This window comes from Opisthocomus hoazin, chromosome 1, assembly GCF_030867145.1.
Source record: "Opisthocomus hoazin isolate bOpiHoa1 chromosome 1, bOpiHoa1.hap1, whole genome shotgun sequence".
NCBI lineage: Eukaryota > Metazoa > Chordata > Aves > Opisthocomiformes > Opisthocomidae > Opisthocomus > Opisthocomus hoazin.
Window position 1 is genome coordinate 78,013,246 of NC_134414.1, and position 13,361 is coordinate 78,026,606.

Sequence of the window (13,361 nt, forward strand, 5' to 3'; positions counted from 1 at the left end):
GCAATTAATTTCTCAGCTTTTTGTCAGTTTTGACATGTAACTTCTGACAGTTTTCTGAACCCCCTCCCCCCCAACACTGTTCTTATATCAGCATTTTCCCCCTTCCCCCTGGGAGCTACGCCACAGCAGTCACCACAGCCGAGCAGCCCCTCGCGGTGGGCAGCACAGCAAGGCCACCGACCGCCCTTCCAGGGAAGCAGACAGAGAAGACAAAAGGATTTTTTCTGTCCCAGCTTGCCTCTGGGGCTGGTGAATCAAATTGACCGCGCTGCAAAGATCTGCTCTTTTGAGGAGAACCTATTGCCAGTTCCTCGCTGAAGTGCAAAGGCTTTACTTGCAGAACGGTGCAGGTGATTCATCCAACAAGCTCGACTGGGATTCCCGCTATTTTAAAGGCTCCCAGCTCTCAGGTAGATGGACAGAGGAGCTGCCCCAAGCAGAACACTTTCAGTGCAGGGTTTCAGGGCTGACTGCTTTGGGAGGGTTTCACCTGCTGTTACCTAACTACAAGCGCTGGCAGCTGGAGAAGGATGAGCCTGAGGAGGAAGGTGAGAGAACTGGGGTTGTTCAGTCTGGAGGAGGCTGAGGGGAGACCTTATTGCTCTCTACAACTACCTGAAAGGAGGTTGTAGTGAGGCAGGTGTTGGTCACTTCTCCCAAGTAACTAGCAATAGGATGAGAGGCCATGGCCTCAAGTTGCATCAGGGGAGGTTTAGATTGGACATTAGGAAAACTTTCTTTACTGAAAGAGTGGTCAGGCATTGGAACAGGCTGCCCAGGGAGGTGGTGGAGTCACCATCCCTGGAGGTGTTCAAAAAACGTGTAGACGTGGCACTTCAGGACATGGTTAACAGGCATGGTGGTGATGGGTTGATGGTTGGACTTGATGATCTTAGAGGTCTTTTCCAACCTTAATAATTCTATGCTTCTATGAAAGAGCCACCCAGCACCTTGGGGCAGGCAGCGGTAGTTTGAGGGCAGGGGCAACAGCCGCGTCCTGGGCAAGGGAGAAGCCCCAAGGGGCTCAGCTTGCCATTGCCAGGGAAGAGAGGCTGTTGCAGGAGAGACACCGGGACCTGGAGCCTGGCTGCTGGAGGCTCTTGCCTTGCAGACCCTGTGAAGAAACTGCCGAAACAGCCCATTTTCACCAGCCCCAGCCCCACAGCACGAGGCCCAGGGGCAGCAGGCACATCACCCTTGTTTCTGCACCTCCAGCTTCCCTGACTGCAGCCGCTCCAGGCCGTCCGCTGTCCCCTCGGCAGAAACCAAGAGCACGAAAGTGAGAGAAGGGGCTAAACCCATCCTCTGAAGGTGGCAACAGCAGCAGCGGGTGGTCCCAGGAACGGAGTCCCAGATCCAGCAAACCCTCCTTATGGTGGAAACGCCAAGAAGGCTTCTCTTCTCCAAAAGCAAAGCCAGCAAGCAGACTGGCTTGGATGAGAAGGTCAAAGTGCTCACCCACAAAGCTGCAGGTTGGGAGCAGGATTGCCACTGCAGGCTGAGGATTGCCGACTGGAACGAGGGCTGGCGCCGGAGCGATGCTCGCCAGGGCTGGCTGCAGGGCGTGCGGGATACCCACCTGGGGAGTGTAGTTCAGGAATATGAGACCCACCCCAGAGAGACGTGAAAGAAACTGGGCAAAGAGCAACCCTGGTCAGATCATCATAAAGAAGCGTGTGTTGTGTTTTGGAAAGAAAGCAGCAGTGTCAGTGAGGCCAGAATGTCACCTGCTTTATTTTGGGTGCCTTGCTACAAAATTCATAGGCTTCTTCACGAACAGATGACACCTGATTAAAAAAATTAATTTAAAAAAATCATCATACATAGCATAACGCAGATTATTATTTAGAAAAGCGTGCTTTCACCTAGGAAACATGCCAGTGCTGAGTTTCTCATTTATTAAAATCAATTACATTAGAAAATAATAAAACACCCTTAACCGTTTCATATTAGCTCACCTGATCTTTACTCCTTGCTGCTCAAACACCGAGTGCTCGCAATGGGAAAGACCTAAATCAAACGTAGCAGCATAATGTACGGCTGCTCAAAAACCAGAACAGAAACGTTCACCTAGTTGCCATGTTACTTGTGAGCACCGCTGCTTGCACCGCTGTACTGCACGGGTCTGAAAGCAAAAGGATGCAGTAGGAAGACAGATCTATGGGATTTTCTCCGTACACGAACCTACTGGCACAGTAGAAACATTTCGGTGACACTGAGAAGAAAGGCTTCACGCCAGCTTTGCGTGCGACAACAGTTCAGTCGCAAATCTTTGCACTGCTGCAGTTTTTACCTTCACTTGGCGTTGCTCAGTATGGGTGGTTTCATTTTTAGGTGTCAAAACTATGCACAAACCTACCCAGGAATATAATGCAGCAGTTCCTAATGCCGTTTTATTATCCTAAATTAGAATAACGATTCCCGCTCTCTATTTGTACCTCTGATGTCCTCATTTCTTAGAAATTTCGCCACACAGAAATCCCGAGGCGGGATGCATACTGACCACCAGACACCCATAAACATAAACATACGAGGTAGACTTCAATTATTTATCAGGACCACTCTCTGGATGTATCCTACAAATACTGCAGAACGGAACAAAACCACACTTGCGTATTGCAAAGTGGCACATGCGCAACAGAAACCACCTTCCCACCGTCCCTCGCCTTCCCAAGACCCTTTACAAACCTCCTTTCAACTGAAAAAATAAAACCAAACCACACCTCCACGTCCTTCATCCTCCCTCGTCTCTTGCTCAGTTGAAATCCATTTTCCAGCTGCCTCCCTTCCACCTCATCACTCTGCTCTGCCAGCCCATCCCCTCCCTCCTCGCCCCACAGCCGACGCCAGCGACTTCTCCAGCCAGGCCCAGCTTCCGCCCAGGACCCGTCCCGTCAACTGGCTATTGCAAAATGTTTCACGCAGGCTTCGGAGAAATAGGAAGCTGCATCCAAGTAAAAGCAGGAATACATTTCTCAGAGACTGATTGTGGCTTTCAGAGATCACAAGGCTTTTCTGCTTGCAGTCTTAGGGCTGTGAAATTCCCCCCTTCCATTCAAGGAGAAAGTGGGATCCCATACAAACACATGCCCCCCCCCCCCCCCCCCCTTTCTGCTCCTTGGAGAGCAAAGCTCGCAGGAGGCACAATCTGTGGATATGCCAGGTTTTCCCGCTCCACGCGGATTCTGCGACAGCGGCTTGCGGAAGGCTGGGCAGTGCCTGGTCCGCCTGGCCCGCAGTGCCCGCTTCAGGCTTGGCCGCGCCGCCACTTACCAGAAACTCCAGGAAAGACGCAGTGGAAGCTCCTGGGACCACGGGAGGAGGGAGATTCCCACGTTCAGCGCCAAGGTGGTGCACGGGGCCGCGGTGCCAGCGGCAGGAGAGCCCTCCGACTGCCCCTCCCTTGGAGACCTAGCAACAGCAAAGCTAGGGAGACAGAAACCGTACAGCTGCGCAGCATACAGCCAGAGTCACCTAGCAAATAACTTTTATGAGTAATTCCTTAGAGAAATCCAGCAGCCAGACGCCCTTTTCAATTTTGTTAATGAAAAACAGTAAAAATCAACAGCTGAAGACATCTTTAGATCAAGCACTGGAGAAAAACACAGGCCATTACTTCACGGGTTTTCCAGATGAATTGATCTGGGTTAAGAAGTGACCTGTCCAGAGGCAAACGCCACTATCAACTCTATTTCCAAAGCAGCATCCCTCCTACGATGTGGTATAAAAGTGGATTTCTTAAGAGAACTGAAGTCCCTGACGGTCTTACGAGTTCGGTGACAACCACTTCAATCACTTCAACAATTCTCAAAGTTGTGCACAACCACGAACGGGGACTGTAGGTAACTTAGCGCCAACCCTTGTGATTCTAAGGCTAAGAGAATAAACAGATAATAAACTAACCTCTTGTTAGGAAAGGCTTGATTTTGCATAGCTGAACTTGGAAGAAGGTCCTGCTCCATCTCACATGCTGAAAACGCTGGAGGTTTTTTTGCATAGTAAGGCAGGCATAGCTCAAACATTCAGCCCGACTGAAGTACCTTCATCCTGAAACTTCCTGAGACAACGAGGAACTTTGAATCTCCTGGTGAGATTCAACGTTTACCTGCCTGCCACGAGCCCCAACAGCGCCAGGGAAGCACCTCAAAGCTGATGCTGTGGGGGTTTCCTCCTGCTGAACATCAGCAGTGTGGAAACCCCCGCGTCCTGCTCCCTGCACCGGGGAGAGGAAACCCGGGCAAGCAGGCGAGCAGCCCACGCCACGGCTACCCGCAGGCTCAGCCCGCCGGGCACGACGCGGGGTACCGGGCTCCGGCGGCCAACACCGCTGTTGGGTGGGAGGCACGGATCGACTGCGGTGACGCAGAGCTGCTCGGAGCGCCAGACTCATGGCCAGCCCCTTCCAGCGCCGGCCGTCCTCAAAGCCCCAGGTAAGCCCGGTCCGTTCGCAGAAGGCTGTCCCTTGGTTAACTGAGCTGTGCTGACTCATGAGGGCTGTTCCTGAAATCTTTTTAGCAACAAACAGACGCCTTCCTCTTTTAAAAGGTGATGCTCTGCTCATGCAGAGTCACATGCCAACTTACCTTCAGAGCTAAACAAAACTACTCCTAACAAAATCTGAAAAAATGACGTATTTGTCCAGTACCCAAGATGATTCTTTTCAGCGTAATCTTGCATTACTGTAATTTGAGGCACACGACACTACAAAAATACAGTTAAAAGCCTGACATCCCCTTTGCGCCAAGGTCAGAAGCACGCTGGCAGTCTATCGGGGTACAGAAGGCAATGCTCAAGGAGCCGTTTGTCACTTGTCAAGTGAGACAATGCCGAGATGCCCAAAATATTTTCTTGTTAACGTATTAAGGACGCCCCGAGGAGAGAGCACCAGCATCCTGGCATCAAACTGCCACCTTGGAAGTGGAGTCTTCTGGCTCACTCGAGAGAGGTATCCAAGTGACACATAAGTACACCTAAGTTTCCAAGGCAAGTCTTACAGACCTAAAATTTGCTTCACGCTGGTGAAAGACTAAGAGAGGGTGAGAGACATTCTCGGTGTGCCTGGAGCCCACAAAAAAATACATTAGAATGGCATTTTCGCCACTTTGACAAACCTTTCAAGCAACAGAAGACTGACTGGGACTTCCGCAGGGCAGGAGAGCAGCCTACAACTATAAGACTTCAAGATTTATTTATTTTAAACCTTATAAACTGCTGCTGCTGGACAATTAGCACATTTATAACACCACTAAGGAGATAAGGTTTCAACACAGTGGCATTTAGGGGAGGCAGTATATATTTAAATGGGAAATCTGTCAAACAAAGTACTTAGATCTTACCTGAAAATGGTTCCTTGAAAAACAACTTATGCTTTTAAAGGCCAATACAATTCGGTACTATTTTAATCTTAATGCTAAAGGAAGACAGAAAAAGCATATTTACAATATCAACACTTCATTCAGCGAACTTCGTATTGCTATCCAATTACGCGGTCTGCCCAGCTTTTGGACCTATATAAAAAAACCCAACATGAGTCTTGTACGCTTGCCAGCTGGGCGTAACCACCCCCTGTCGCTACATCAGCACGAACCGAGTTACAGGTACACGGCTGAACAGCATGAAGACTACTGACGCCGCAGCACGCACCGCACAGCAGCGGCACGGTGTGGTTCTAGCACGGTGTGGTTCGCACTGGTATCGAAACACCTCAAGGCACTCGGCAAATCTTGTTCTCGCCACCTACAGCAAGAGATGCCCCAAACCTGAAGCCGTCGGCAAGCACCGCTGCCAGCCACCCTGCTGAGAGGTGGGGCATCTGCTGCGTCCCTCTCCAAGGAGGTGCAGCGAGGCGGACCTTCCAGAAGGCATGCCCCAAGGGCCACCTCGAGACCCAAGACCAGCAGACAGCCAGCACCGCTCCCGCCCCAGCAAGTTTCAGTCCCCGCATCAGCTGGGACCGGAGAGCGGAACATCGCTGGCCCCCGCATCACTACAGTTCAACTTCTGGAGAGTTTTATGTACCTGTAACCCTCAAATTGTGCTGTATTACAATGTTTTCCAATCAAATAATTTAATACCCAATTCATCAAAGTAAGGAAGTCACTTGTTTTCTTTCTCACTGAACTGTGGTGAAAAGAAGGTCACTGTTTTATTCAGCATCAGTTACATAACAGTTGTCTGTTGCTAGTACTAGAAAGAATTTATTAAAATAGTCCTGAAAGACATCTTTTCTTCCTCCAATGATTTCAAAACTATGCCTTTCAATGCCAATTCCACACAGTCGTGGGTTTGATCGGTAGTAGTTGGTTAGAGCAATTGTCAAGGCACAAGCTCAGCTCTGCACATCCGCTGCAGCTTGCATTGTAAGAGATATGCCAGTTACGTCTTCGCTTAAAAATGCATAATCCCTTTGTCATATATTGCAACAGGAGAAATTAACATTAAACACAGACTACGAAAGGTAAAGGATTTATTTCTGATACGATCTGTAGAGTTAAATTAAAAACCTACTGAATACTTTATGTAGTAGATGAACATAACCTTAGTACTTACTTTCTAACAGTTTATTTAATGGTTGGAAGTGTACAACATGAAGTAGGTCTTGCGCTTAATATTGTTCAATTTTGCTTATTGTTAGATGAGATTAAAATACAGTAGCCATCCCTTTAGATTATGTTGCAACACTGATCATGTGCCTTGATAAGTAGGAACAGCAATTTATTAAATAAATGGTGATGACATAACATGTAGGGAAGACTTTGGATTGTCTATTTAAAATGTCAACATAATAGGCAATTAAGAATAAAACTTCATTTTAAGTGCACTTCCACATGCTTTGTTTATAATAAAGCAAAAACTTCCTATCTTTTTTCCCAAACACTTCACTCCCTACTCTAAAGCTGTTCAGTTGAAAATGCACTTTCCCCAGTAAACTTCTTTTTAAAAAATGTAACTAAAATTTCTACCCTTCCATATGCTAAGAAATGTTTCCTAATTTAAAACACAATTTATTACAAGACATGTGAAGACAACATATAGTGAAATGAATTTTAATTGTTGTGCTGTGACTAAAGTAAAGTTCTCAAGGCTGCAATTTAACATTCCAAGTTCTCCCTTCCATCTTTATTGATTCTTAAGGTTTTGCACAGAAACTCTTTGGGGGCTAGAACAGCAGTAATTGCATCACACTGTTTTCCAAGACTTCAAGTTTCAAAAGCAAACTCTTCAAAAAGTACAGTTCTTGATTTGATTAGATACAGGGACAAAAATATAGCACATACTTGAAGGTTACATGGTCTACAAATGATGGCAATATTTTCCTTGGGAGAGTACAGTTTGTTTTCTTGTAAATACTCAAAAAGGCTCAACTTCAAGCAGTAATAAACACAAGCAAAAGTGATTTAACCCTTAAAATAAATATTCAGGAAAACCTCTCTGTACATACAAGTGAAAGAATATGTAACACTTTCACGCTAAAAGAAAAAATAAAGATTTTGTTCATATAAGCAGCTGAAATCTGCTGTTCCAGCCCAATGTCCCCAGTAAAGAAGGGAGGCACAAACACAGGTGACTACTGTAGCTCACTATCTTATGGCCTTTTTGGACAGGGACATCCATCACCGTCATTTTTTTAATCCCTTTTGTCATATTTATTACAGCATGCCAAATCCTTTGGCATATGTGATGGCCTTCAATAATCTTTCCTTAAGCTTTTCTTTGCTTGAGTACTCCGGAAGCAAAAGTACATTAAAGCATGTGTGAGATGTAGGTAACCTGTGGGGAAAACAAAACAGAATTCAGATCTGGGAACACGCAAAGAAATACATTGCTATTTCACACATCCAAAATAATGAATTTAGAGAGAATCTACTTTGCTGGAAGATTCAACTTTCAGATCTAACTACGGTAATAAATAAAAAGCACAAACTCGCTTCCATTTACAAAAAACAAGCAAAATGTAGGGGTGGTTTTTTTTTTTTTATTTTACCTCTCTGTATCTGGGCCATTTTTGGCTATGATCATCTTTAACTTTCCAAGTCCTCCCACGGGGGCTCTGTCTGTGCCTGTTGTAAACTGTAAGAATAGTCTTTTCTGTTCATCTGTAAATGAATGGACTATTTCCCAGAATTCTCTATCAAGAAAGAAATCAAAAAGTAAGTAAACTGAAAACTTTCCTTGGTATAATCGAGACTTTCAAAAGTAACTGAACTTTGAAGGTTTAGTAATTCTAATCCATCTTAACATCACTTTACAGGCTGCATTCATAAACCATAACTAACAGTAATGCATTTGCCAATTGCTGAGATTCAGAAGTAGAAATCAGAAATATTACTAAAACACTGCAGTTTAACTCTCTTTAAATGTTAATTCATCTGATAAGTGATCTGCAGATATTCTTCCTTTATTTTATTATTCCTGCTTCTTACGGAATTACACTGGTTCCGCTACACTGCCCATTGCTACCGCCTTCTTAAACACCACAGTAAAGAAATACAGCTGCTGTCAAAGGTTTTCTGCCCTAGCAGGAACTAGTTAAGCAGTTGGCAAAGTTCAGAGGACCGAAGACGCACATTTCTCTGGCCTTTGTCAGAGCTCTCTAATCAAAGTGGCTAAGAAGGTAAAAAAATTAGAAACATTTTCCCTCTTCAAAAAAAATATAGTTTAATTGATAATTAATTGAAACAGCCCTGTTCATACTGGGGATTATTTAACTACATGGTATACAAGAAAGATGAAAAACCCAGAGAAAGAACCCTTTTAAGCTTTACTAAAGTTCACGAGAAGCTGAAGACAATGCTTATAAGATCTCCTCTTTTCTAATGACAGTACTTGAATAAACTGAAATTATACACGACACCTGCACCTCCAGTACTAAAAAAATACTAAATCTTACAATATTAAATTAATTATGAAGAAATAGGCATGTAAAGTCCTTTTAATCTTTCAGAAATTAGAAAAAGTTACCTAATAATAAGAGAGTCTCTCGTATAGCCACCATCATATTCCGTAGTTTCTTCTAGTGCTTGAAAATCTAAATTCTGTAAGAAGATGACATTTTAAAAAATGACCACTAATTACATACTTAGGATCAAAAAAGCTCCACTTTTTCTGGTGTACATTCAGGATTCTTACCCTACTTCCACAAATAAGTAATTCAATTTCCTCTGGTCTAAATAAATATTTCAAGGGAGATTCATTGGTCACCATGTGGAATCCTCTCCGAAAGGCCTTGAACTGCTTTTCTACTGATTTATTGAGTATATAGTCAGCATACAGATTGACAAATTCCTGTAAGGAAACAAATCCCCAAAAAACCCTTAGTACTTCGACACATGCCATTTGAAGTATCTCCCAAAAATCTAAGACCCCAAAATACGAAATACACTTCATTCTGTGTAGATTATTTGGGCTCAGCTTCCACTCAGCAGTAAAGCGCAAGTCTTAAATATTCCTCCAACAGGTCAGACACCACACCCAGAGGCCATGTATGCACATATTGATGCTTTCTTTAAAAAGAGAAGCCTTTTCTTATTACTACACTGCGCTATGGCAATTTTAAAAGGCTTTTAAACTTAAATTACAAGTGAGACCAAACCTTTATAGAGTCCTACATAATTCTGCATAGAGTATCTAAAAATTACAGATTATGTTAGCAATATTTGAGTGTACCTTTCTATTTTCATTCGTAATAGGAATTTTATCACCATTTTCCTTTAAATCATGCATCATTGGATTGCCAAAGAGATCCGTATGAGATATTTGAAACGTTATCATCATATCATCCTCCACACTTCCTTCATACTCTAGCAAGTCTCTCAAACTCTGGTAAAGAACCTAACAGAATAAGAAATAAACGTCTGTCATACATAAATTTCAACAGATTTCACTTAGTAATACCAGAAGACATGAAATCATCTGCCTCAAAAAGGGCTGTCACGTTCTATGACACAAGTCACCTAAGATCTCCCATAACAGTCCAAACAAAGGTGTTTTAAGCTCAGTGTTTGTAAAAACAACCAATAGCAGATATCAAGGAATGACAATAAACCAAACATGGCAGCGAGTGACAGCGCTCTTCGAAGAGCCCACCGGTACCCAGGAATCTTCCTAAATACAATAGTCAGACCTGTAGCTCAAGAGCCACCGATTACCTCTTCCTTTCTTAACTCTTTTGAAACTGTATTTACTTTTGGCATCCAGAACATATTACAGCAGTAAGTTGAACATGTCTGTTAAAATCAAAGAAAACGCTGTATTTTATATCAAATAATTCAGGCAGCAGGCTTTTATCTCCTACATCTTGATTTACAACCCAAACAAACTAGAAAGTAATCTTGAAGCAACATAGATGGGGCAGTCATTAAAGTAAGAAAACGTGTATACACAAAACAAAAAAAATAAAAAAAATAATAAAAAAAAAAAAAAATCACAAATTCGGTTAGAATTTGCCAAGTGGAATCTGAAGTTACCTGTAAGAGTTTGCTCTACTCAAACGAGCAACCAGCCTTGCTCCCTGCTATGCCTTAGGAAAAGCCCAAGACTCTCTTGGAAACCAAAGGCTATGCCAAAAAGGAACAATTCTTTGGCTGAGACAACAGTGTAGGACTCAAGAATGCAAAGTGAAGGTAAAAGCAACAACTGAGTGCAATGATATTTTTATAGTGAAGTAGAAGTAATAAATATTCCCTCAATGTTTGAATTATTGAAAGTTTACATGGAAGCCTCATCCTCTCACCATCTGTATCCTTTTGATTCTTCCTTTAAAAATATCTTGCATTGGTGGTGAGGGCAGATGAACACCCTATCCTCCATGCTCAACAGCATTAGAAAAAGCATTGGGAGGCTTGACTACTCCGAATTTCATTTTTGGTTTGAGAAGCTCTGAAGTAAGTGTTTAAGTCGTATTAGAATACAAAGAGTTTAAAAAGGATTACTTTAGAAGACATGAGTGTAGGTGTCAGAGAAGAAACACAGGAGTATAGGAGAAAAATGAGGAAATGTCCTGACTGCCTTGTCCACAGAAATAAATCCAATTTCTCAAAAAATTTTGAGTATGTAATAAAAATTACAGGAAACCACAAGCACTGTGTATTTCTCAACATCATTTTACAGAGAAACTGGTCAAAGCTTGTGTGCTGTTTTATGTAGCCATGCAAAGCAGACTGGATAACCTATTTTTTGATTACACATGGCTCATTTTCTGATTAAATAAAAATAAAAGGCAAGTTCTTTTTAAACAGTATCATTTTACTCATCTTTTTTAAATAGCTGAAAATTTTGCATAACTGCTTATGAAAAGGGAAACATCCCGCCATCTGAAACGAACTAACAACTCATACTAGCCAGACTGAAGATGGAGCAGGGCCAAGACATCCTGCATACGTCCTTCTATGCGCCACCTACTAAAGCACGTGCACGGCTTGCTGTTTTTGTACAGCCACTGGCTGGGGAGGGGTGGAGGAGGACGGACACGGATCACTGCTCCCAAACTGCAGGGATATTCATGAACTGCCTCATCTGTCTTTTGCTTTAGACAAAAAGAAAAAACCCCGAGCATCACATCTTTGCACATCTACTGTTACTTCTGCATTTTTTGTAGAAAACTACTTCTACAAATAGATATAAACAGCCTAAGTTTAGAAGTCTCTTTGGGAAGATACTATTAATAATAGTTTATGCTTAATAGTACTTAGTGACATTAAGCAATTTCAGCAGAGTGTAAAAAAACCAGAACAAAGCTGTGTTGATACCCAGCCCCATTTGTTGACCTGACAATCCTGCCTCCTCCAAACCAGATGTAGTAAGAGGTTTTATTGCCTACGGATTTATTTTAACAGACTCTTCACACAAGTCACTAGTTATTTCGCTTCCACTTCTGACAGTGATCTTGTTTTTAATTTAAATCTACTAGATTAAGCTATTGCATGGAAAATGCTTTAATAAACTCAAAGAACATAATGAACTTACAGGATGAGAGTCTGCCAGATCACGGAAAGTTCCTTTTTTGCCCATTAGCTTCCTGTAGACAACCATGGGAAAATGTACATCCAGTATACAGTTATTGTAAATAGCCAGACCCAGTACTATGCCAATCAGTGTAAACTGACCCTCAGTTTCAAAAGAGGACGGATTAAACCAAAACAGTTTTGTAGATTCATCATATGTGAACATCCCTGTAAAAAAACGATGTTGAACAATTATGGTTACATTTCAATAGAAATGAGGTGTAAATCATACCATTACAAACCCATTTGCATTAGAATGTCTCTAAAACATGTTTAACTTAACATTATGCTGAGTTTACTGGCAAAGAAAAGCTACTTACCTTCAGGTAACTGGAGCTGCTCAATGCTGTTACTCACATTACCATTAAAGGCATGCAGGAGACCTGCGATATAACACCCTGCGATGCCCTCCTGAAGCTGCACATACACAACCTCTCACCCCTTCCATTACTGAGGAAGCAACAGCACATCGTCAACACAGATGGATGGTAACTTTGATAAATACAACAGTGCAGGAAAAGAACACAAATCAAACACCACGTGGATGAAATAATTCTGAAGAACTCCAACTATAATAAAGTGATAGCCTTTCCTCAAGGGCTTTTCCAGGCCAGTTCAGCAGAGGAACAGGACTAGATGCAGCCCTGTTACTAAACTGGAAGCTATGATGATGGAGTAGGAATTAACCATCACACATGAACTTAAGAGTTAGATGCCTAATAGATTTTGTTTGTTTGTTTAAAGGTACTTGACAAGGTCCACTGTTGCTGCATTTATCACATACATCCTAGCTTGAGGTGAAAACATAACATGGGGCTGTTGTTTCACAGGAAGGGCTGCAATTCTAGCAGCTTGTCACTGTTGAAAGGGGGAGGTCTTGCTTTATTCCCCTATCCCTTCCTCTGGTTCAGCTCGCTATTTCAGCTGACCAATTTCTTGCGAAGTTCACATGCTCAGTGCCTTCACAGAAAGCTTCAAACAGCTGTACTGGCATATGCTAGGAGCGGGAGGGAGTGGATAGGATTGTACAGACCAGAGAAGGGCAAAGAGTCCCTTAACCTTTTGGCTATACCAAGCCACTAGCTTAGCTCTTGTTTATGAAACCAGAGTTTGTGTACAGACTATAAACTATTTAAATGAGTCCCACAGTAAAATCCACTTCTTACCTGACTAGATACTAAAGCAAGATAAATGCAAACCCCACAGCCTTAAGGGGAGAGACACACCACCCTGGACAAGTATGGTCCCAGTGACCTGTTGCTTATACAGCGAAGTCTCACGATTTCTAGGCAGAACCTAAGGAGAAGTGCCCAGGCTCCTTCATCCCAACACATTAGAAGTTAGTGTATGTGGCCAAGA

The 13,361-nt window shown here is 43.1% G+C and overlaps 1 protein-coding gene across 6 annotated transcripts in view; it reads right to left on the reverse strand.

The window, feature by feature from the left end:
• Positions 1 to 6,697: 6,697 nt before the first annotated feature.
• Positions 6,698 to 13,361, reverse strand: part of UBE3A (ubiquitin protein ligase E3A) — a 55,495-nt gene continuing 48,831 nt past the window's right edge. For all 6 annotated transcript variants that reach the window (XM_075427183.1, XM_075427166.1, XM_075427174.1 and 3 more), the window contains 6 exons: positions 11,965 to 12,170; positions 9,667 to 9,831; positions 9,130 to 9,285; positions 8,962 to 9,035; positions 7,985 to 8,128; positions 6,698 to 7,770 (listed from right to left, as the gene is read on the reverse strand). In XM_075427183.1, the coding sequence (XP_075283298.1) occupies positions 7,650 to 7,770; positions 7,985 to 8,128; positions 8,962 to 9,035; positions 9,130 to 9,285; positions 9,667 to 9,831; positions 11,965 to 12,170 (866 nt within the window). In that variant the 3' untranslated portion in view covers positions 6,698 to 7,649. The remainder of the gene's footprint in view (positions 7,771 to 7,984; positions 8,129 to 8,961; positions 9,036 to 9,129; positions 9,286 to 9,666; positions 9,832 to 11,964; positions 12,171 to 13,361) is intronic.